Here is a 25,541-nt window from a genome sequence, read left to right as displayed (position 1 = left end):
TCACCAGAACTCTTCCTGGGCCTCCCGATCACAGAGGCACTTGACATGTGGTCACTGGGCTGTATGGTGGTTAATGGGATGCTGTTCCGTGATCTCTTTGGCGGGAAGACTGAATATGATGTGGTGAGTATTGTGCTGATGCACTGTACATTACTACATGCATCCTGACTGTACTCTTTAATCCATAGTTATAGCCTAACACTGTTAATGAAATATTCTCAATATGTGAAATATCCTGTGTTTTTTCTACAGGTTCAATCCATCCTCTTGACACTTGGTATGCCAGAGCAATCCCTCTTGGATGCTGGACAAACAACCTGCAGCTATTTCATTCAGGAAGACGATACATGGAGATTTAAGGTATGACTGCAACTAATATTGGAGTAACAACTTCATCTCTGAAATGTTCAAGAATAGGCTGTCTTTGCACGTCATTCAATCAGATCACTAAAAATGTTTTGTTTTGTGTTTTCCAGGAACCAGAGGAGTATTACACAGTGCAGGAGTTAAAGGCAGAACTGCTAATAGAGGATGTTATGTATACACTTACATGTGTGATTTGCTCACTGGAAGAAGTGTTCTCCTCCCTGCGTTGCGATGCTGATGAAACATCTTGTGACGTCTTCATGGACCTGTTGAAACGAATGCTTCATCTGGATCCAGAGGGGAGGATAACAGCTGACCAGGTGTTGGACCATCCCTTCATCACCATGCCTCACCTATGACCGTCTCAAGGTGTTTGTGGGGTCAACCATTGCAAATGTAATGCACTCCCAGTTATTGGTATTGGATTTTGTGTACAGTACATGTTTGACTATGACAACGCCACAATATGGTGATGTCGGCCAACACTGATCCAGACAGGACACTATGCTACCTAAGACACTTCAGTCAACTGAAACTGAGATCATGTGTGACCCATGGGGTGTACCATTTGTGATCACAGTACTCTTAGTAGTTATACTGTAAGAACACATGCACTATCACTGACTGTTACTATATGACTATATACTATACACACTGCTGTTGCAGTGCTGCTAATAGATGATGTTATGTATACACTTACATGTGTGATATTATCTGCTGCTAAGTGTTGTCTCTCACCTGCACAACAGACTGTGATTCTATATTAGTATATTATATACATTTCATGTGTTTATTTTACATTTTGTATTTAATATTGCACTTGCAAGTTTATATTGTACATACCAGTACTGTATATGACATCACATCAAACTGCATTTGATTGAGTTTTTCTTTCTCTTCTGCACTGTAATGTGTTATGTATTTTTGTTTTAAAATAAGCATTTCTAATTGTATGTATTATTCCCTTGCACATTATACTATATTAGACATGTTATATTAGACATTGTGTTATGTTCACATCATTGGCTGCATTCCAACTGAGAAGAAATTAGCACAATACATTTTGTAAATAATTGTTCTATTGATATATGTTTTAAGTTGTAAACATGGTTGAAATAAAACGTGTTACCTTGAAATATGCGTTGTGTACGTTCTTAAATATGGCCCAGAACAGGTTTTAAAACATTCATATTTTCCAGTTAACTTATATCTCTACATTTATTGATTGTATACTAGATAGAACGTCCTTGCGGTCATGTTTCCATCCATCCATGTCCTATATATGTATTAGTAAAGGCTATTAAATTAGTGTCTATTTGGGGGTCCTTGGCGTGACGTTTGGGAACCACTGATATACAGCAGGGTATAAAGCCTTTTAAAACAAACAGCAGCATGTTGTGCACTCACTGTAAGTAAACATTGCACTTTAACATTGTCACCACAAACAATAATAGCAATGATTGTTACAAGAACATATAGCCATTTTAACACACCTGAAACATTGCACACTAGAAAGCTGAAAGAGTGATAACAGTTCCATGTGATGATAGACCTATTACTGTAGTTCTGCTGAAACTCATCAGAGTCAAAGAGGTGTGAAATGGTCTCAGTTCATCCAAAATGTGATCATTAGCAGGTGATCTGTCCAATGCCAGACAACGAGTGACCATTAACACGTTAATCTCTGCATTTGAATGCATATAGTGAATGAAGCATCAGCCATCATCATTTAGCATGTGTACATTTTAACATGGGGAAAGAATGTGGGGTTTGTTCATTATTTAGCATTTGAAAAAAATTGAATAAAAGTGCATTCATCACCACCATATTGAGAGAGAACCCTGCAAAAATGTATCAGCTTATGTTTTTGTTCAGTGTATTTTCATTCAATCCCTTCCAGTTTCACTATGACTTATATGACTGGATATGGAGACAGTAACCTCTGTTACTGAACAAACAAATAATTAATATAGGATATAATTGAATAAGTATAATGATATATCCTGATTTATCTTGACTTATCCTGATCATTTATTAATACTATGGACACATGTTTCTGCACACAGGCCTACACATTACACAATGGGATTTCACTGTAAATATAGATAAGAAATGAAATGAAACCAATAGCGCACAATAGAATATGAGACTTTGATTTGACAATATACTTATTTGCTGTTCCAGTCCTGTATAGAAACCAGACCACTGTCTTCTATACTAAAGTGGAAACAAATTGAACCTACATTACAACCTAACACATAAAATACAAGGGGTGCTGTATATAGGCTACTTGTAAAAGACAAGATGTGAAGGCTTGTCTACTATTTATACATATTGTTTGAAACAAATAGGCCTAACTGTTTTACTTCCGTTTTCTTGTTTTTAATAAATGTTTAAAGTCAAGATTTGTTTTTTATCTGTGGTTTGTAAGTGTTCCAAGATAAATTAAGATAAATGGGATGTAAATCACAGTATGAGCAGTTGTTTCTTCACCAGAGCTGGTTCTCCTTGGTTCTGATGTTACTGAAATAATGTGGAGAAATCCTCAAGATGAATGGCTCTGCTGCAGTAACAATTAATTCATATCCACTTATTCAATAGTTAGATTGTACATATTTATCCAGATACTGAGTAAGTCATTTTTGGATTAACTACTATACTGCTTTTTAAGGTTTATTATAAACCAGCAGTTGTTATGCACCACATGTGGAAGAACTCCCAGAAAACAGCAGGTATGCTGGCACTCTTATTTATTTTACATCACAATGAAATACTGTTCTGTTTCCCACTGCATTTGATTGAGTTTTTCTTTCTCTTCTGCACTGTAATGTTTTATGTATTTTTGTTTTAGTTATGATTTTATATATGTTTCCTGATGTGTGCAAAGCACATTGAAATGCCTTGTTGGAATTTGCTATACCAATAACGTTATTTTATATTTATGCTGGCTCCTGCTTTGACTTTAAGAAACTCCTCAATGGATCACTAGACTAGTAGACTAAATATTGTTCAACCAAAGTGGACTGTTATGTTCAAGTGGACTCTGTTTTCGACCATTGAATGGTTTTTCTCCAGATTAACTGGAAAACCAGTTCTTAAAGGGGCATTCCACTCATTTTCAACATTTTACTATGTCATTATATACCTTAGAGCTGCATTAAACATGCCAAAATATTAGACAAGTTGTTCTGATTTTGTACCAAAACTCCCCAGCCACATAGACAAAGCCAACACTCAATGGAAATGCATATGTTGCGACCTTCGGTCGCAACATATGTAGGTACATTGCACTGAAGTCCCCAGGTCCCCCCAGTCGAGCTTGTACCTGTAACTTGGGGGAAGTCTATTATAATTATTACTGATTCTCCAGTAAAGACATGTTGCCTCTACAAAAACCACACTACAAATGAAAGAAACCAGAACAAGAGAACACACACCCATTGATTCTGATTGGACGGAATTAAACAATGGCCAAGTAAACCACACCCATCAACAAAGCTAATTGGCCGAATGACTATGAGTCACGCCCACCATTAGGAACACATAAAACCAGGGCTCCAGCACAACTAATCATTCTCTAACAGAATCTTGCCTGAGGAAGGACCAACCAGTCCGAAACGTCTACTTTTCCAGCTCTCCTTTATATTTGATTCCGTCGTGAGTGAAGCGCCACCGTCGAGTCATGAGAGGTATTCTGAAAAGAAAGTTTGAGGAGGTCGACGATGAAGATCCATTCTACTCCTCACCTCCATCATCGTCCCTGCCTTCTCCTGCCTCCACGGAATGGGATTCTGATGGGGAGAGCAGCTCCTCAGAAAGCCAGGACTTTACAACTAATGGTTCTGCTTCACCTGCTGCCAGTCAACCCATCCAGTCTATTCTGAAGAGGCCAAAGCTGGAAGGGAGGCAGAGCAACGTGCGCTTTGATCTGGTGACGGTGTTCTACTTCCCACAATGCCAGGGTTTCACTAGCGTACCCTTTCGCGGGGGTGCCAGTCTGGGCATGTTGCACAGGCACAGCACTCTCCGCAGATACACAATGGCAGAGCACGCCCTGGAACAACGGAGTTGGCGCAGAGAGAGACTACGAGAGAGACGGAGAGAGGAGAAGCTTGAGGCTTTGAGACACCAGTTGATGGCCAATGTTATCATTGACCAGAGAGAATATGAGCGACTGACTGCAGACCAGGTCCCAGACGGAGACACTGACGTCCACATCACCGACGCCGAGCTGGAGGATGGGAACAGCTTCCTGCAGCCGTACTCCTACAAGCACAGACAGGCACTCCTGCAAGCAGCAGGTGTGAAGCACATTGACAAAGAGGAGAAGAGACAGCTGCATTCCCTGCGTGTCTTCAGGGAGGACTCTGGATGCAATTGCCAGGGTTTCTGTGAGCCAGAGACTTGTGAATGCAGTCTGGCAGGAATCAAGTGCCAGATGGACGCATGCCTCCCATGCTGCACTAAAGACGGCTGCGCAAACATTCAGGGACGCGTAGAGTTCAACTCCAGACGCGTGCAGACCCACTACATCGACACCGCCATGAGGCTAGAACTAGAGAGGCTACTACAAGATGATACGCCTGACCGTAGAGACAAGCTGGACGGCGTGTTCAACTCTGTTGATGTCCCGTCCCCAACACCACTGGTCATGGTGACCTCCAGCTCCTCCCAACACTCGGACGGTCCAGAGAGTTACATGGTGTCTGAGATGGACCTGCTGGACAGAGGCCAGTACCTGGTCCAGAGCTTCATGGGGGAAGGAAGCTTTGGGACGGTGGCCAAAGCCATCAGCACGTTCACCGGTGACACAGTGGCCATCAAGATATTGAAGAATCGCCACAATCACGATGAATTGGCAGCACATGAGGTAAGCAATAGCATTGTTCTTGAAGATTTTTATATTTGGCTCTGATTTATCATTAAGTTATCTAATCTAAATCTTTCTTGTATTCCTAGATGGCTGTGTTGCAAATGATGAAAGTCCTGGACCCTGACACGTGTGGAACAGTGAGATTTTACGACAGCTTTGTGCATAAAGGATTGAGATGCATGGTGTTTGAGTCTCTGGATGTTAATCTCCTGGATTTATTGAACGAGAGACATGTCCATATGTCCATGATGGAGACGAGATGCATCATACAGCAGGTATGGCTTTGACAATTACATTTTAAAGTAATGGAAAAAATATTGATACAAAGATACTGAGTTGAATTTCTGAATTTCTGATCATGCTCTTTATTCTTGTCTTGCAGCTTGCCATTGCACTCCAGGCCCTGAAGGGAATCGGTCTGATCCACACAGACATCAAACTAGACAACATCATGCTGGTGAACCAACGACAACAACCCCTCAAAGTCAAACTCATTGACTTTGGTCTGGCCGTTCCTGTCTCTGAGACCAAGCAACGGAGGATCAGACCTCCTCTTCAGTATAGGTGAGCCTTATTATCTGCTTCACTGAAAGCTCAATGCAAACAAATATTAAAATGGAAAGTGTAACGAGTGCAATTGAGAACTTGAAGAAACTTGAAAGTTGCTAACATTATCCTTTTCTTTTACAACCCACAGATCACCAGAACTCTTCCTGGGCCTCCCGATCACAGAGGCACTTGACATGTGGTCACTGGGCTGTATGGTGGTTAATGGGATGCTGTTCCGTGATCTCTTTGGCGGGAAGACTGAATATGATGTGGTGAGTATTGTGCTGATGCACTGTACATTACTACATGCATCCTGACTGTACTCTTTAATCCATAGTTATAGCCTAACACTGTTAATGAAATATTCTCAATATGTGAAATATCCTGTGTTTTTTCTACAGGTTCAATCCATCCTCTTGACACTTGGTATGCCAGAGCAATCCCTCTTGGATGCTGGACAAACAACCTGCAGCTATTTCATTCAGGAAGACGATACATGGAGATTTAAGGTATGACTGCAACTAATATTGGAGTAACAACTTCATCTCTGAAATGTTCAAGAATAGGCTGTCTTTGCACGTCATTCAATCAGATCACTAAAAATGTTTTGTTTTGTGTTTTCCAGGAACCAGAGGAGTATTACACAGTGCAGGAGTTAAAGGCAGAACTGCTAATAGAGGATGTTATGTATACACTTACATGTGTGATTTGCTCACTGGAAGAAGTGTTCTCCTCCCTGCGTTGCGATGCTGATGAAACATCTTGTGACGTCTTCATGGACCTGTTGAAACGAATGCTTCATCTGGATCCAGAGGGGAGGATAACACCTGACCAGGTGTTGGACCATCCCTTCATCACCATGCCTCACCTATGACCGTCTCAAGGTGTTTGTGGGGTCAACCATTGCAAATGTAATGCACTCCCAGTTATTGGTATTGGATTTTGTGTACAGTACATGTTTGACTATGACAACGCCACAATATGGTGATGTCGGCCAACACTGATCCAGACAGGACACTATGCTACCTAAGACACTTCAGTCAACTGAAACTGAGATCATGTGTGACCCATGGGGTGTACCATTTGTGATCACAGTACTCTTAGTAGTTATACTGTAAGAACACATGCACTATCACTGACTGTTACTATATGACTATATACTATACACACTGCTGTTGCAGTGCTGCTAATAGATGATGTTATGTATACACTTACATGTGTGATATTATCTGCTGCTAAGTGTTGTCTCTCACCTGCACAACAGACTGTGATTCTATATTAGTATATTATATACATTTCATGTGTTTATTTTACATTTTGTATTTAATATTGCACTTGCAAGTTTATATTGTACATACCAGTACTGTATATGACATCACATCAAACTGCATTTGATTGAGTTTTTCTTTCTCTTCTGCACTGTAATGTGTTATGTATTTTTGTTTTAAAATAAGCATTTCTAATTGTATGTATTATTCCCTTGCACATTATACTATATTAGACATGTTATATTAGACATTGTGTTATGTTCACATCATTGGCTGCATTCCAACTGAGAAGAAATTAGCACAATACATTTTGTAAATAATTGTTCTATTGATATATGTTTTAAGTTGTAAACATGGTTGAAATAAAACGTGTTACCTTGAAATATGCGTTGTGTACGTTCTTAAATATGGCCCAGAACAGGTTTTAAAACATTCATATTTTCCAGTTAACTTATATCTCTACATTTATTGATTGTATACTAGATAGAACGTCCTTGCGGTCATGTTTCCATCCATCCATGTCCTATATATGTATTAGTAAAGGCTATTAAATTAGTGTCTATTTGGGGGTCCTTGGCGTGACGTTTGGGAACCACTGATATACAGCAGGGTATAAAGCCTTTTAAAACAAACAGCAGCATGTTGTGCACTCACTGTAAGTAAACATTGCACTTTAACATTGTCACCACAAACAATAATAGCAATGATTGTTACAAGAACATATAGCCATTTTAACACACCTGAAACATTGCACACTAGAAAGCTGAAAGAGTGATAACAGTTCCATGTGATGATAGACCTATTACTGTAGTTCTGCTGAAACTCATCAGAGTCAAAGAGGTGTGAAATGGTCTCAGTTCATCCAAAATGTGATCATTAGCAGGTGATCTGTCCAATGCCAGACAACGAGTGACCATTAACACGTTAATCTCTGCATTTGAATGCATATAGTGAATGAAGCATCAGCCATCATCATTTAGCATGTGTACATTTTAACATGGGGAAAGAATGTGGGGTTTGTTCATTATTTAGCATTTGAAAAAAATTGAATAAAAGTGCATTCATCACCACCATATTGAGAGAGAACCCTGCAAAAATGTATCAGCTTATGTTTTTGTTCAGTGTATTTTCATTCAATCCCTTCCAGTTTCACTATGACTTATATGACTGGATATGGAGACAGTAACCTCTGTTACTGAACAAACAAATAATTAATATAGGATATAATTGAATAAGTATAATGATATATCCTGATTTATCTTGACTTATCCTGATCATTTATTAATACTATGGACACATGTTTCTGCACACAGGCCTACACATTACACAATGGGATTTCACTGTAAATATAGATAAGAAATGAAATGAAACCAATAGCGCACAATAGAATATGAGACTTTGATTTGACAATATACTTATTTGCTGTTCCAGTCCTGTATAGAAACCAGACCACTGTCTTCTATACTAAAGTGGAAACAAATTGAACCTACATTACAACCTAACACATAAAATACAAGGGGTGCTGTATATAGGCTACTTGTAAAAGACAAGATGTGAAGGCTTGTCTACTATTTATACATATTGTTTGAAACAAATAGGCCTAACTGTTTTACTTCCGTTTTCTTGTTTTTAATAAATGTTTAAAGTCAAGATTTGTTTTTTATCTGTGGTTTGTAAGTGTTCCAAGATAAATTAAGATAAATGGGATGTAAATCACAGTATGAGCAGTTGTTTCTTCACCAGAGCTGGTTCTCCTTGGTTCTGATGTTACTGAAATAATGTGGAGAAATCCTCAAGATGAATGGCTCTGCTGCAGTAACAATTAATTCATATCCACTTATTCAATAGTTAGATTGTACATATTTATCCAGATACTGAGTAAGTCATTTTTGGATTAACTACTATACTGCTTTTTAAGGTTTATTATAAACCAGCAGTTGTTATGCACCACATGTGGAAGAACTCCCAGAAAACAGCAGGTATGCTGGCACTCTTATTTATTTTACATCACAATGAAATACTGTTCTGTTTCCCACTGCATTTGATTGAGTTTTTCTTTCTCTTCTGCACTGTAATGTTTTATGTATTTTTGTTTTAGTTATGATTTTATATATGTTTCCTGATGTGTGCAAAGCACATTGAAATGCCTTGTTGGAATTTGCTATACCAATAACGTTATTTTATATTTATGCTGGCTCCTGCTTTGACTTTAAGAAACTCCTCAATGGATCACTAGACTAGTAGACTAAATATTGTTCAACCAAAGTGGACTGTTATGTTCAAGTGGACTCTGTTTTCGACCATTGAATGGTTTTTCTCCAGATTAACTGGAAAACCAGTTCTTAAAGGGGCATTCCACTCATTTTCAACATTTTACTATGTCATTATATACCTTAGAGCTGCATTAAACATGCCAAAATATTAGACAAGTTGTTCTGATTTTGTACCAAAACTCCCCAGCCACATAGACAAAGCCAACACTCAATGGAAATGCATATGTTGCGACCTTCGGTCGCAACATATGTAGGTACATTGCACTGAAGTCCCCAGGTCCCCCCAGTCGAGCTTGTACCTGTAACTTGGGGGAAGTCTATTATAATTATTACTGATTCTCCAGTAAAGACATGTTGCCTCTACAAAAACCACACTACAAATGAAAGAAACCAGAACAAGAGAACACACACCCATTGATTCTGATTGGACGGAATTAAACAATGGCCAAGTAAACCACACCCATCAACAAAGCTAATTGGCCGAATGACTATGAGTCACGCCCACCATTAGGAACACATAAAACCAGGGCTCCAGCACAACTAATCATTCTCTAACAGAATCTTGCCTGAGGAAGGACCAACCAGTCCGAAACGTCTACTTTTCCAGCTCTCCTTTATATTTGATTCCGTCGTGAGTGAAGCGCCACCGTCGAGTCATGAGAGGTATTCTGAAAAGAAAGTTTGAGGAGGTCGACGATGAAGATCCATTCTACTCCTCACCTCCATCATCGTCCCTGCCTTCTCCTGCCTCCACGGAATGGGATTCTGATGGGGAGAGCAGCTCCTCAGAAAGCCAGGACTTTACAACTAATGGTTCTGCTTCACCTGCTGCCAGTCAACCCATCCAGTCTATTCTGAAGAGGCCAAAGCTGGAAGGGAGGCAGAGCAACGTGCGCTTTGATCTGGTGACGGTGTTCTACTTCCCACAATGCCAGGGTTTCACTAGCGTACCCTTTCGCGGGGGTGCCAGTCTGGGCATGTTGCACAGGCACAGCACTCTCCGCAGATACACAATGGCAGAGCACGCCCTGGAACAACGGAGTTGGCGCAGAGAGAGACTACGAGAGAGACGGAGAGAGGAGAAGCTTGAGGCTTTGAGACACCAGTTGATGGCCAATGTTATCATTGACCAGAGAGAATATGAGCGACTGACTGCAGACCAGGTCCCAGACGGAGACACTGACGTCCACATCACCGACGCCGAGCTGGAGGATGGGAACAGCTTCCTGCAGCCGTACTCCTACAAGCACAGACAGGCACTCCTGCAAGCAGCAGGTGTGAAGCACATTGACAAAGAGGAGAAGAGACAGCTGCATTCCCTGCGTGTCTTCAGGGAGGACTCTGGATGCAATTGCCAGGGTTTCTGTGAGCCAGAGACTTGTGAATGCAGTCTGGCAGGAATCAAGTGCCAGATGGACGCATGCCTCCCATGCTGCACTAAAGACGGCTGCGCAAACATTCAGGGACGCGTAGAGTTCAACTCCAGACGCGTGCAGACCCACTACATCGACACCGCCATGAGGCTAGAACTAGAGAGGCTACTACAAGATGATACGCCTGACCGTAGAGACAAGCTGGACGGCGTGTTCAACTCTGTTGATGTCCCGTCCCCAACACCACTGGCCATGGTGACCTCCAGCTCCTCCCAACACTCGGACGGTCCAGAGAGTTACATGGTGTCTGAGATGGACCTGCTGGACAGAGGCCAGTACCTGGTCCAGAGCTTCATGGGGGAAGGAAGCTTTGGGACGGTGGCCAAAGCCATCAGCACGTTCACCGGTGACACAGTGGCCATCAAGATATTGAAGAATCGCCACAATCACGATGAATTGGCAGCACATGAGGTAAGCAATAGCATTGTTCTTGAAGATTTTTATATTTGGCTCTGATTTATCATTAAGTTATCTAATCTAAATCTTTCTTGTATTCCTAGATGGCTGTGTTGCAAATGATGAAAGTCCTGGACCCTGACACGTGTGGAACAGTGAGATTTTACGACAGCTTTGTGCATAAAGGATTGAGATGCATGGTGTTTGAGTCTCTGGATGTTAATCTCCTGGATTTCTTGAACGAGAGACATGTCCATATGTCCATGATGGAGACGAGATGCATCATACAGCAGGTATGGCTTTGACAATTACATTTTAAAGTAATGGAAAAAATATTGATACAAAGATACTGAGTTGAATTTCTGAATTTCTGATCATGCTCTTTATTCTTGTCTTGCAGCTTGCCATTGCACTCCAGGCCCTGAAGGGAATCGGTCTGATCCACACAGACATCAAACTAGACAACATCATGCTGGTGAACCAACGACAACAACCCCTCAAAGTCAAACTCATTGACTTTGGTCTGGCCGTTCCTGTCTCTGAGACCAAGCAACGGAGGATCAGACCTCCTCTTCAGTATAGGTGAGCCTTATTATCTGCTTCACTGAAAGCTCAATGCAAACAAATATTAAAATGGAAAGTGTAACGAGTGCAATTGAGAACTTGAAGAAACTTGAAAGTTGCTAACATTATCCTTTTCTTTTACAACCCACAGATCACCAGAACTCTTCCTGGGCCTCCCGATCACAGAGGCACTTGACATGTGGTCACTGGGCTGTATGGTGGTTAATGGGATGCTGTTCCGTGATCTCTTTGGCGGGAAGACTGAATATGATGTGGTGAGTATTGTGCTGATGCACTGTACATTACTACATGCATCCTGACTGTACTCTTTAATCCATAGTTATAGCCTAACACTGTTAATGAAATATTCTCAATATGTGAAATATCCTGTGTTTTTTCTACAGGTTCAATCCATCCTCTTGACACTTGGTATGCCAGAGCAATCCCTCTTGGATGCTGGACAAACAACCTGCAGCTATTTCATTCAGGAAGACGATACATGGAGATTTAAGGTATGACTGCAACTAATATTGGAGTAACAACTTCATCTCTGAAATGTTCAAGAATAGGCTGTCTTTGCACGTCATTCAATCAGATCACTAAAAATGTTTTGTTTTGTGTTTTCCAGGAACCAGAGGAGTATTACACAGTGCAGGAGTTAAAGGCAGAACTGCTAATAGAGGATGTTATGTATACACTTACATGTGTGATTTGCTCACTGGAAGAAGTGTTCTCCTCCCTGCGTTGCGATGCTGATGAAACATCTTGTGACGTCTTCATGGACCTGTTGAAACGAATGCTTCATCTGGATCCAGAGGGGAGGATAACACCTGACCAGGTGTTGGACCATCCCTTCATCACCATGCCTCACCTATGACCGTCTCAAGGTGTTTGTGGGGTCAACCATTGCAAATGTAATGCACTCCCAGTTATTGGTATTGGATTTTGTGTACAGTACATGTTTGACTATGACAACGCCACAATATGGTGATGTCGGCCAACACTGATCCAGACAGGACACTATGCTACCTAAGACACTTCAGTCAACTGAAACTGAGATCATGTGTGACCCATGGGGTGTACCATTTGTGATCACAGTACTCTTAGTAGTTATACTGTAAGAACACATGCACTATCACTGACTGTTACTATATGACTATATACTATACACACTGCTGTTGCAGTGCTGCTAATAGATGATGTTATGTATACACTTACATGTGTGATATTATCTGCTGCTAAGTGTTGTCTCTCACCTGCACAACAGACTGTGATTCTATATTAGTATATTATATACATTTCATGTGTTTATTTTACATTTTGTATTTAATATTGCACTTGCAAGTTTATATTGTACATACCAGTACTGTATATGACATCACATCAAACTGCATTTGATTGAGTTTTTCTTTCTCTTCTGCACTGTAATGTGTTATGTATTTTTGTTTTAAAATAAGCATTTCTAATTGTATGTATTATTCCCTTGCACATTATACTATATTAGACATGTTATATTAGACATTGTGTTATGTTCACATCATTGGCTGCATTCCAACTGAGAAGAAATTAGCACAATACATTTTGTAAATAATTGTTCTATTGATATATGTTTTAAGTTGTAAACATGGTTGAAATAAAATGTGTTACCTTGAAATATGCGTTGTGTACGTTCTTAAATATGGCCCAGAACAGGTTTTAAAACATTCATATTTTCCAGTTAACTTATATCTCTACATTTATTGATTGTATACTAGATAGAACGTCCTTGCGGTCATGTTTCCATCCATCCATGTCCTATATATGTATTAGTAAAGGCTATTAAATTAGTGTCTATTTGGGGGTCCTTGGCGTGACGTTTGGGAACCACTGATATACAGCAGGGTATAAAGCCTTTTAAAACAAACAGCAGCATGTTGTGCACTCACTGTAAGTAAACATTGCACTTTAACATTGTCACCACAAACAATAATAGCAATGATTGTTACAAGAACATATAGCCATTTTAACACACCTGAAACATTGCACACTAGAAAGCTGAAAGAGTGATAACAGTTCCATGTGATGATAGACCTATTACTGTAGTTCTGCTGAAACTCATCAGAGTCAAAGAGGTGTGAAATGGTCTCAGTTCATCCAAAATGTGATCATTAGCAGGTGATCTGTCCAATGCCAGACAACGAGTGACCATTAACACGTTAATCTCTGCATTTGAATGCATATAGTGAATGAAGCATCAGCCATCATCATTTAGCATGTGTACATTTTAACATGGGGAAAGAATGTGGGGTTTGTTCATTATTTAGCATTTGAAAAACATTGAATAAAAGTGCATTCATCACCACCATATTGAGAGAGAACCCTGCAAAAATGTATCAGCTTATGTTTTTGTTCAGTGTATTTTCATTCAATCCCTTCCAGTTTCACTATGACTTATATGACTGGATATGGAGACAGTAACCTCTGTTACTGAACAAACAAATAATTAATATAGGATATAATTGAATAAGTATAATGATATATCCTGATTTATCTTGACTTATCCTGATCATTTATTAATACTATGGACACATGTTTCTGCACACAGGCCTACACATTACACAATGGGATTTCACTGTAAATATAGATAAGAAATGAAATGAAACCAATAGCGCACAATAGAATATGAGACTTTGATTTGACAATATACTTATTTGCTGTTCCAGTCCTGTATAGAAACCAGACCACTGTCTTCTATACTAAAGTGGAAACAAATTGAACCTACATTACAACCTAACACATAAAATACAAGGGGTGCTGTATATAGGCTACTTGTAAAAGACAAGATGTGAAGGCTTGTCTACTATTTATACATATTGTTTGAAACAAATAGGCCTAACTGTTTTACTTCCGTTTTCTTGTTTTTAATAAATGTTTAAAGTCAAGATTTGTTTTTTATCTGTGGTTTGTAAGTGTTCCAAGATAAATTAAGATAAATGGGATGTAAATCACAGTATGAGCAGTTGTTTCTTCACCAGAGCTGGTTCTCCTTGGTTCTGATGTTACTGAAATAATGTGGAGAAATCCTCAAGATGAATGGCTCTGCTGCAGTAACAATTAATTCATATCCACTTATTCAATAGTTAGATTGTACATATTTATCCAGATACTGAGTAAGTCATTTTTGGATTAACTACTATACTGCTTTTTAAGGTTTATTATAAACCAGCAGTTGTTATGCACCACATGTGGAAGAACTCCCAGAAAACAGCAGGTATGCTGGCACTCTTATTTATTTTACATCACAATGAAATACTGTTCTGTTTCCCACTGCATTTGATTGAGTTTTTCTTTCTCTTCTGCACTGTAATGTTTTATGTATTTTTGTTTTAGTTATGATTTTATATATGTTTCCTGATGTGTGCAAAGCACATTGAAATGCCTTGTTGGAATTTGCTATACCAATAACGTTATTTTATATTTATGCTGGCTCCTGCTTTGACTTTAAGAAACTCCTCAATGGATCACTAGACTAGTAGACTAAATATTGTTCAACCAAAGTGGACTGTTATGTTCAAGTGGACTCTGTTTTCGACCATTGAATGGTTTTTCTCCAGATTAACTGGAAAACCAGTTCTTAAAGGGGCATTCCACTCATTTTCAACATTTTACTATGTCATTATATACCTTAGAGCTGCATTAAACATGCCAAAATATTAGACAAGTTGTTCTGATTTTGTACCAAAACTCCCCAGCCACATAGACAAAGCCAACACTCAATGGAAATCAGACTTTGAATAGGGGACACATTAGCACATTCCAAACCAGCCTGGGACAAGAAGCATAGAGGTGTCACTGACACCAAATGGGCCATTAGACACCGGGCTCAGGAAACAAAAGAGAAACACATGTAAATTTGTCTTTGTTGAAATGGAGCCATGGGGTGAATTAACCCCAATAAGGCTAAATAAACCAAAAGTCCTACAACAATAAGGTAAACTTAAACTCTTAAACTTAAACTGGAGATAATCTAAGAGTGATTGGATTAGGCTTCCTTCAAGTACATGGCGAATGCACTCATTCCTTGCAATGTATGCATATGTTGCGACTGAAGTCCCCAGGTCCCCCCAGTCGAGCTTGTACCTGTAACTTGGGGGAAGTCTATTATAATTATTACTGATTCTCCAGTAAAGACATGTTGCCTCTACAAAAACCACACTACAAATGAAAGAAACCAGAACAAGAGAACACACACCCATTGATTCTGATTGGACGGAATTAAACAATGGCCAAGTAAACCACACCCATCAACAAAGCTAATTGGCCGAATGACTATGAGTCACGCCCACCATTAGGAACACATAAAACCAGGGCTCCAGCACAACTAATCATTCTCTAACAGAATCTTGCCTGAGGAAGGACCAACTAGTCCGAAACGTCTACTTTTCCAGCTCTCCTTTATATTTGATTCTGTCGTGAGTGAAGCGCCACCGTCGAGTCATGAGAGGTATTCTGAAAAGAAAGTTTGAGGAGGTCGACGATGAAGATCCATTCTACTCCTCACCTCCATCATCGTCCCTGCCTTCTCCTGCCTCCACGGAATGGGATTCTGATGGGGAGAGCAGCTCCTCAGAAAGCCAGGACTTTACAACTAATGGTTCTGCTTCACCTGCTGCCAGTCAACCCATCCAGTCTATTCTGAAGAGGCCAAAGCTGGAAGGGAGGCAGAGCAACGTGCGCTTTGATCTGGTGACGGTGTTCTACTTCCCACAATGCCAGGGTTTCACTAGCGTACCCTTTCGCGGGGGTGCCAGTCTGGGCATGTTGCACAGGCACAGCACTCTCCGCAGATACACAATGGCAGAGCACGCCCTGGAACAACGGAGTTGGCGCAGAGAGAGACTACGAGAGAGACGGAGAGAGGAGAAGCTTGAGGCTTTGAGACACCAGTTGATGGCCAATGTTATCATTGACCAGAGAGAATATGAGCGACTGACTGCAGACCAGGTCCCAGACGGAGACACTGACGTCCACATCACCGACGCCGAGCTGGAGGATGGGAACAGCTTCCTGCAGCCGTACTCCTACAAGCACAGACAGGCACTCCTGCAAGCAGCAGGTGTGAAGCACATTGACAAAGAGGAGAAGAGACAGCTGCATTCCCTGCGTGTCTTCAGGGAGGACTCTGGATGCAATTGCCAGGGTTTCTGTGAGCCAGAGACTTGTGAATGCAGTCTGGCAGGAATCAAGTGCCAGATGGACGCATGCCTCCCATGCTGCACTAAAGACGGCTGCGCAAACATTCAGGGACGCGTAGAGTTCAACTCCAGACGCGTGCAGACCCACTACATCGACACCGCCATGAGGCTAGAACTAGAGAGGCTACTACAAGATGATACACCTGACCGTAGAGACAAGCTGGACGGCGTGTTCAACTCTGTTGATGTCCCGTCCCCAACACCACTGGTCATGGTGACCTCCAGCTCCTCCCAACACTCGGACGGTCCAGAGAGTTACATGGTGTCTGAGATGGACCTGCTGGACAGAGGCCAGTACCTGGTCCAGAGCTTCATGGGGGAAGGAAGCTTTGGGACGGTGGCCAAAGCCATCAGCACGTTCACCGGTGACACAGTGGCCATCAAGATATTGAAGAATCGCCACAATCACGATGAATTGGCAGCACATGAGGTAAGCAATAGCATTGTTCTTGAAGATTTTTATATTTGGCTCTGATTTATCATTAAGTTATCTAATCTAAATCTTTCTTGTATTCCTAGATGGCTGTGTTGCAAATGATGAAAGTCCTGGACCCTGACACGTGTGGAACAGTGAGATTTTACGACAGCTTTGTGCATAAAGGATTGAGATGCATGGTGTTTGAGTCTCTGGATGTTAATCTCCTGGATTTCTTGAACGAGAGACATGTCCATATGTCCATGATGGAGACGAGATGCATCATACAGCAGGTATGGCTTTGACAATTACATTTTAAAGTAATGGAAAAAATATTGATACAAAGATACTGAGTTGAATTTCTGAATTTCTGATCATGCTCTTTATTCTTGTCTTGCAGCTTGCCATTGCACTCCAGGCCCTGAAGGGAATCGGTCTGATCCACACAGACATCAAACTAGACAACATCATGCTGGTGAACCAACGACAACAACCCCTCAAAGTCAAACTCATTGACTTTGGTCTGGCCGTTCCTGTCTCTGAGACCAAGCAACGGAGGATCAGACCTCCTCTTCAGTATAGGTGAGCCTTATTATCTGCTTCACTGAAAGCTCAATGCAAACAAATATTAAAATGGAAAGTGTAACGAGTGCAATTGAGAACTTGAAGAAACTTGAAAGTTGCTAACATTATCCTTTTCTTTTACAACCCACAGATCACCAGAACTCTTCCTGGGCCTCCCGATCACAGAGGCACTTGACATGTGGTCACTGGGCTGTATGGTGGTTAATGGGATGCTGTTCCGTGATCTCTTTGGCGGGAAGACTGAATATGATGTGGTGAGTATTGTGCTGATGCACTGTACATTACTACATGCATCCTGACTGTACTCTTTAATCCATAGTTATAGCCTAACACTGTTAATGAAATATTCTCAATATGTGAAATATCCTGTGTTTTTTCTACAGGTTCAATCCATCCTCTTGACACTTGGTATGCCAGAGCAATCCCTCTTGGATGCTGGACAAACAACCTGCAGCTATTTCATTCAGGAAGACGATACATGGAGATTTAAGGTATGACTGCAACTAATATTGGAGTAACAACTTCATCTCTGAAATGTTCAAGAATAGGCTGTCTTTGCACGTCATTCAATCAGATCACTAAAAATGTTTTGTTTTGTGTTTTCCAGGAACCAGAGGAGTATTACACAGTGCAGGAGTTAAAGGCAGAACTGCTAATAGAGGATGTTATGTATACACTTACATGTGTGATTTGCTCACTGGAAGAAGTGTTCTCCTCCCTGCGTTGCGATGCTGATGAAACATCTTGTGACGTCTTCATGGACCTGTTGAAACGAATGCTTCATCTGGATCCAGAGGGGAGGATAACACCTGACCAGGTGTTGGACCATCCCTTCATCACCATGCCTCACCTATGACCGTCTCAAGGTGTTTGTGGGGTCAACCATTGCAAATGTAATGCACTCCCAGTTATTGGTATTGGATTTTGTGTACAGTACATGTTTGACTATGACAACGCCACAATATGGTGATGTCGGCCAACACTGATCCAGACAGGACACTATGCTACCTAAGACACTTCAGTCAACTGAAACTGAGATCATGTGTGACCCATGGGGTGTACCATTTGTGATCACAGTACTCTTAGTAGTATACTGTAAGAACACATGCACTATCACTGACTGTTACTATATGACTATATACTATACACACTGCTGTTGCAGTGCTGCTAATAGATGATGTTATGTATACACTTACATGTGTGATATTATCTGCTGCTAAGTGTTGTCTCTCACCTGCACAACAGACTGTGATTCTATATTAGTATATTATATACATTTCATGTGTTTATTTTACATTTTGTATTTAATATTGCACTTGCAAGTTTATATTGTACATACCAGTACTGTATATGACATCACATCAAACTGCATTTGATTGAGTTTTTCTTTCTCTTCTGCACTGTAATGTGTTATGTATTTTTGTTTTAAAATACGCATTTCTAATTGTATGTATTATTCCCTTGCACATTATACTATATTAGACATGTTATATTAGACATTGTGTTATGTTCACATCATTGGCTGCATTCCAACTGAGAAGAAATTAGCACAATACATTTTGTAAATAATTGTTCTATTGATATATGTTTTAAGTTGTAAACATGGTTGAAATAAAATGTGTTACCTTGAAATATGCGTTGTGTACGTTCTTAAATATGGCCCAGAACAGGTTTTAAAACATTCATATTTTCCAGTTAACTTATATCTCTACATTTATTGATTGTATACTAGATAGAACGTCCTTGCGGTCATGTTTCCATCCATCCATGTCCTATATATGTATTAGTAAAGGCTATTTGGGGGTCCTTGGCGTGACGTTTGGGAACCACTGATATACAGCAGGGTATAAAGCCTTTTAAAACAAACAGCAGCATGTTGTGCACTCACTGTAAGTAAACATTGCACTTTAACATTGTCACCACAAACAATAATAGCAATGATTGTTACAAGAACATATAGCCATTTTAACACACCTGAAACATTGCACACTAGAAAGCTGAAAGAGTGATAACAGTTCCATGTGATGATAGACCTATTACTGTAGTTCTGCTGAAACTCATCAGAGTCAAAGAGGTGTGAAATGGTCTCAGTTCATCCAAAATGTGATCATTAGCAGGTGATCTGTCCAATGCCAGACAACGAGTGACCATTAACACGTTAATCTCTGCATTTGAATGCATATAGTGAATGAAGCATCAGCCATCATCATTTAGCATGTGTACATTTTAACATGGGGAAAGAATGTGGGGTTTGTTCATTATTTAGCATTTGAAAAACATTGAATAAAAGTGCATTCATCACCACCATATTGAGAGAGAACCCTGCAAAAATGTATCAGCTTATGTTTTTGTTCAGTGTATTTTCATTCAATCCCTTCCAGTTTCACTATGACTTATATGACTGGATATGGAGACAGTAACCTCTGTTACTGAACAAACAAATAATTAATATAGGATATAATTGAATAAGTATAATGATAATCCTGATTTATCTTGACTTATCCTGATCATTTATTAATACTATGGACACATGTTTCTGCACACAGGCCTACACATTACACAATGGGATTTCACTGTAAATATAGATAAGAAATGAAATGAAACCAATAGCGCACAATAGAATATGAGACTTTGATTTGACAATATACTTATTTGCTGTTCCAGTCCTGTATAGAAACCAGACCACTGTCTTCTATACTAAAGTGGAAACAAATTGAACCTACATTACAACCTAACACATAAAATACAAGGGGTGCTGTATATAGGCTACTTGTAAAAGACAAGATGTGAAGGCTTGTCTACTATTTATACATATTGTTTGAAACAAATAGGCCTAACTGTAGGCCTAACTTACTTCCGTTTTCTTGTTTTTAATAAATGTTTAAAGTCAAGATTTGTTTTTTATCTGTGGTTTGTAAGTGTTCCAAGATAAATTAAGATAAATGGGATGTAAATCACAGTATGAGCAGTTGTTTCTTCACCAGAGCTGGTTCTCCTTGGTTCTGATGTTACTGAAATAATGTGGAGAAATCCTCAAGATGAATGGCTCTGCTGCAGTAACAATGAATTCATATCCACTTATTCAATAGTTAGATTGTACATATTTATCCAGATACTGAGTAAGTCATTTTTGGATTAACTACTATACTGCTTTTTAAGGTTTATTATAAACCAGCAGTTGTTATGCACCACATGTGGAAGAACTCCCAGAAAACAGCAGGTATGCTGGCACTCTTATTTATTTTACATCACAATGAAATACTGTTCTGTTTCCCACTGCATTTGATTGAGTTTTTCTTTCTCTTCTGCACTGTAATGTTTTATGTATTTTTGTTTTAGTTATGATTTTATATATGTTTCCTGATGTGTGCAAAGCACATTGAAATGCCTTGTTGGAATTTGCTATACCAATAACGTTATTTTATATTTATGCTGGCTCCTGCTTTGACTTTAAGAAACTCCTCAATGGATCACTAGACTAGTAGACTAAATATTGTTCAACCAAAGTGGACTGTTATGTTCAAGTGGACTCTGTTTTCGACCATTGAATGGTTTTTCTCCAGATTAACTGGAAAACCAGTTCTTAAAGGGGCATTCCACTCATTTTCAACATTTTACTATGTCATTATATACCTTAGAGCTGCATTAAACATGCCAAAATATTAGACAAGTTGTTCTGATTTTGTACCAAAACTCCCCAGCCACATAGACAAAGCCAACACTCAATGGAAATCAGACTTTGAATAGGGGACACATTAGCACATTCCAAACCAGCCTGGGACAAGAAGCATAGAGGTGTCACTGACACCAAATGGGCCATTAGACACCGGGCTCAGGAAACAAAAGAGAAACACATGTAAATTTGTCTTTGTTGAAATGGAGCCATGGGGTGAATTAACCCCAATAAGGCTAAATAAACCAAAAGTCCTACAACAATAAGGTAAACTTAAACTCTTAAACTTAAACTGGAGATAATCTAAGAGTGATTGGATTAGGCTTCCTTCAAGTACATGGCGAATGCACTCATTCCTTGCAATGTACTTACATACACTTACATATGTTGCGACCTTCGGTCGCAACATATGTAGGTACATTGCACTGAAGTCCCCAGGTCCCCCCAGTCGAGCTTGTACCTGTAACTTGGGGGAAGTCTATTATAATTATTACTGATTCTCCAGTAAAGACATGTTGCCTCTACAAAAACCACACTACAAATGAAAGAAACCAGAACAAGAGAACACACACCCATTGATTCTGATTGGACGGAATTAAACAATGGCCAAGTAAACCACACCCATCAACAAAGCTAATTGGCCGAATGACTATGAGTCACGCCCACCATTAGGAACACATAAAACCAGGGCTCCAGCACAACTAATCATTCTCTAACAGAATCTTGCCTGAGGAAGGACCAACCAGTCCGAAACGTCTACTTTTCCAGCTCTCCTTTATATTTGATTCCGTCGTGAGTGACGCGCCACCGTCGAGTCATGAGAGGTATTCTGAAAAGAAAGTTTGAGGAGGTCGACGATGAAGATCCATTCTACTCCTCACCTCCATCATCGTCCCTGCCTTCTCCTGCCTCCACGGAATGGGATTCTGATGGGGAGAGCAGCTCCTCAGAAAGCCAGGACTTTACAAATAATGGTTCTGCTTCACCTGCTGCCAGTCAACCCATCCAGTCTATTCTGAAGAGGCCAAAGCTGGAAGGGAGGCAGAGCAACGTGCGCTTTGATCTGGTGACGGTGTTCTACTTCCCACAATGCCAGGGTTTCACTAGCGTACCCTTTCGCGGGGGTGCCAGTCTGGGCATGTTGCACAGGCACAGCACTCTCCGCAGGTACACAATGGCAGAGCACGCCCTGGAACAACGGAGTTGGCGCAGAGAGAGACTACGAGAGAGACGGAGAGAGGAGAAGCTTGAGGCTTTGAGACACCAGTTGATGGCCAATGGTACCATTGACCAGAGAGAATCTGAGCGACTGACTGCAGACCAGGTCCCAGACGGAGACACTGACGTCCACATCACCGACGCCGAGCTGGAGGATGGGAACAGCTTCCTGCAGCAGTACTCCTACAAGCACAGACAGGCACTCCTGCGAGCAGCAGGTGTGAAGCACATTGACAAAGAGGAGAAGAGACAGCTGCATTCCCTGCGTGTCTTCAGGGAGGACTCTGGATGCAATTGCCAGGGTTTCTGTGAGCCAGAGACTTGTGAATGCAGTCTGGCAGGAATCAAGTGCCAGATGGACGCATGCCTCCCATGCTGCACTAAAGACGGCTGCGCAAACATTCAGGGACGCGTAGAGTTCAACTCCAGACGCGCGCAGACCCACTACATCGACACCGTCATGAGGCTAGAACTAGAGAGGCTACTACAAGATGATACGCCTGACCAACTGGACCACCAGAGCGCGGCTCCAGAAGATCTCCAGTTGGATGTGGACCAGGGACCCCCAGCAGGGGATGCCCCGGAAAAAAGATGTCCCTTCGGGTTTTCCGCCGAGGACGAAGGGCTTTCTCTCACCATGCCCCCCACCCCTTCCTACCATTTCAGTCCAGAGCGCTCCGTGGTGGAGGAGAACAGCTGTAGCAGCGACATGACCGACTCCGCGTGCTCCCCTTCCCAAAGCGAAGACTCGGATGACGTCGGGGGAAGCCCGGGTCTGGTTGACATGGACGATGGAGCTGCAGGGCTGGCCCACGCCCTCAGCCTCTGTGACAATGACAATGACACATATAGGGCCTTGTTTGCAGACTGTCTCGATGAAAATGCCAATCAAGCCACCGATTTCCTTAGTGACAGCTCGCTTGACGATTTCCCCAACACTCCCTCCCCCTCCATAGACTACTCATCGGGCAGTGACGTCTTCATGGACCTGTTGCAACGAATGCACTGTAATGTTTTATGTATTTTTGTTTTAAAATAAGCATTTCTAATTGTATGTATTATTCCCTTGCACATTATACTATATTAGACATGTTATATTAGACATTGTGTTATGTTCACATCATTGGCTGCATTCCAACTGAGAAGAAATTAGCACAATACATTTTGTAAATAATTGTTCTATTGATATATGTTTTAAGTTGTAAACATGGTTGAAATAAAACGTGTCACCTTGAAATATGCGTTGTGTACGTTCTTAAATATGGCCCAGAACAGGTTTTAAAACATTCATATTTTCCAGTTAACTTATATCTCTACATTTATTGATTGTATACTAGATAGAACGTCCTTGCGGTCATGTTTCCATCCATCCATGTCCTATATATGTATTAGTAAAGGCTATTAAATTAGTGTCTATTTGGGGGTCCTTGGCGTGACGTTTGGGAACCACTGATATACAGCAGGGTATAAAGCCTTTTAAAACAAACAGCAGCATGTTGTGCACTCACTGTAAGTAAACATTGCACTTTAACATTGTCACCACAAACAATAATAGCAATGATTGTTACAAGAACATATAGCCATTTTAACACACCTGAAACATTGCACACTAGAAAGCTGAAAGAGTGATAACAGTTCCATGTGATGATAGACCTATTACTGTAGTTCTGCTGAAACTCATCAGAGTCAAAGAGGTGTGAAATGGTCTCAGTTCATCCAAAATGTGATCATTAGCAGGTGATCTGTCCAATGCCAGACAACGAGTGACCATTAACACGTTAATCTCTGCATTTGAATGCATATAGTGAATGAAGCATCAGCCATCATCATTTAGCATGTGTACATTTTAACATGGGGAAAGAATGTGGGGTTTGTTCATTATTTAGCATTTGAAAAACATTGAATAAAAGTGCATTCATCACCACCATATTGAGAGAGAACCCTGCAAAAATGTATCAGCTTATGTTTTTGTTCAGTGTATTTTCATTCAATCCCTTCCAGTTTCACTATGACTTATATGACTGGATATGGAGACAGTAACCTCTGTTACTGAACAAACAAATAATTAATATAGGATATAATTGAATAAGTATAATGATATATCCTGATTTATCTTGACTTATCCTGATCATTTATTAATACTATGGACACATGTTTCTGCACACAGGCCTACACATTACACAATGGGATTTCACTGTAAATATAGATAAGAAATGAAATGAAACCAATAGCGCACAATAGGATATGAGACTTTGATTTGACAATATACTTATTTGCTGTTCCAGTCCTGTACAGAAACCAGACCACTGTCTTCTATACTAAAGTGGAAACAAATTGAACCTACATTACAACCTAACACATAAAATACAAGGGGTGCTGTATATAGGCTACTTGTAAAAGACAAGATGTGAAGGCTTGTCTACTATTTATAAATATTGTTTGAAACAAATAGGCCTAACTGTTTTACTTCCGTTTTCTTGTTTTTAATAAATGTTTAAAGTCAAGATTTGTTTTTTATCTGTGGTTTGTAAGTGTTCCAAGATAAATTAAGATAAATGGGATGTAAATCACAGTATGAGCAGTTGTTTCTTCACCAGAGCTGGTTCTCCTTGGTTCTGATGTTACTGAAATAATGTGGAGAAATCCTCAAGATGAATGGCTCTGCTGCAGTAACAATGAATTCATATCCACTTA

The 25,541-nt window shown here is 40.4% G+C and overlaps 5 protein-coding genes across 5 annotated transcripts in view; all 5 read left to right on the top strand.

Annotated features, from left to right (window-relative positions):
* Nucleotides 1–25,541, top strand: part of LOC306917984 (uncharacterized protein) — a gene marked incomplete at its 3' end in the record, with an annotated part of 316,989 nt that overhangs the window by 171,413 nt on the left and 120,035 nt on the right. The gene's annotated exons all lie outside the window — the stretch shown is intronic.
* LOC306917989 (cysteine/serine-rich nuclear protein 3-like) lies at nt 4,049–4,981 on the top strand (the record flags this gene model as incomplete). Its single annotated transcript, XM_079530889.1, has 1 exon — nt 4,049–4,981. A coding segment is annotated over one exon (933 nt), but the record flags the coding sequence as incomplete, so codon positions are not given.
* Nucleotides 9,986–10,918, top strand: LOC306917988 (cysteine/serine-rich nuclear protein 3-like; the record flags this gene model as incomplete). Its single annotated transcript, XM_079530888.1, has 1 exon — nt 9,986–10,918. A coding segment is annotated over one exon (933 nt), but the record flags the coding sequence as incomplete, so codon positions are not given.
* Nucleotides 16,199–17,131, top strand: LOC306917987 (cysteine/serine-rich nuclear protein 3-like; the record flags this gene model as incomplete). The annotated part of the gene is made up of 1 exon (XM_079530887.1): nt 16,199–17,131. A coding segment is annotated over one exon (933 nt), but the record flags the coding sequence as incomplete, so codon positions are not given.
* LOC306917986 (cysteine/serine-rich nuclear protein 3-like) lies at nt 22,447–23,822 on the top strand (the record flags this gene model as incomplete). The annotated part of the gene is made up of 2 exons (XM_079530886.1): nt 22,447–23,705; nt 23,804–23,822. 2 exons carry the CDS (start codon nt 22,447–22,449, stop codon nt 23,820–23,822), a joined length of 1,278 nt encoding a protein of 425 aa, XP_079387012.1.

The sequence above is a fragment of the Electrona antarctica genome (genome assembly GCF_951216825.1).
Source record: "Electrona antarctica genome assembly, contig: scaffold_40, whole genome shotgun sequence".
Lineage (NCBI taxonomy): Eukaryota > Metazoa > Chordata > Actinopteri > Myctophiformes > Myctophidae > Electrona > Electrona antarctica.
Note: the sequence above shows the minus strand (reverse complement) of the source record. Positions and strands in the feature narration are given on the sequence as shown.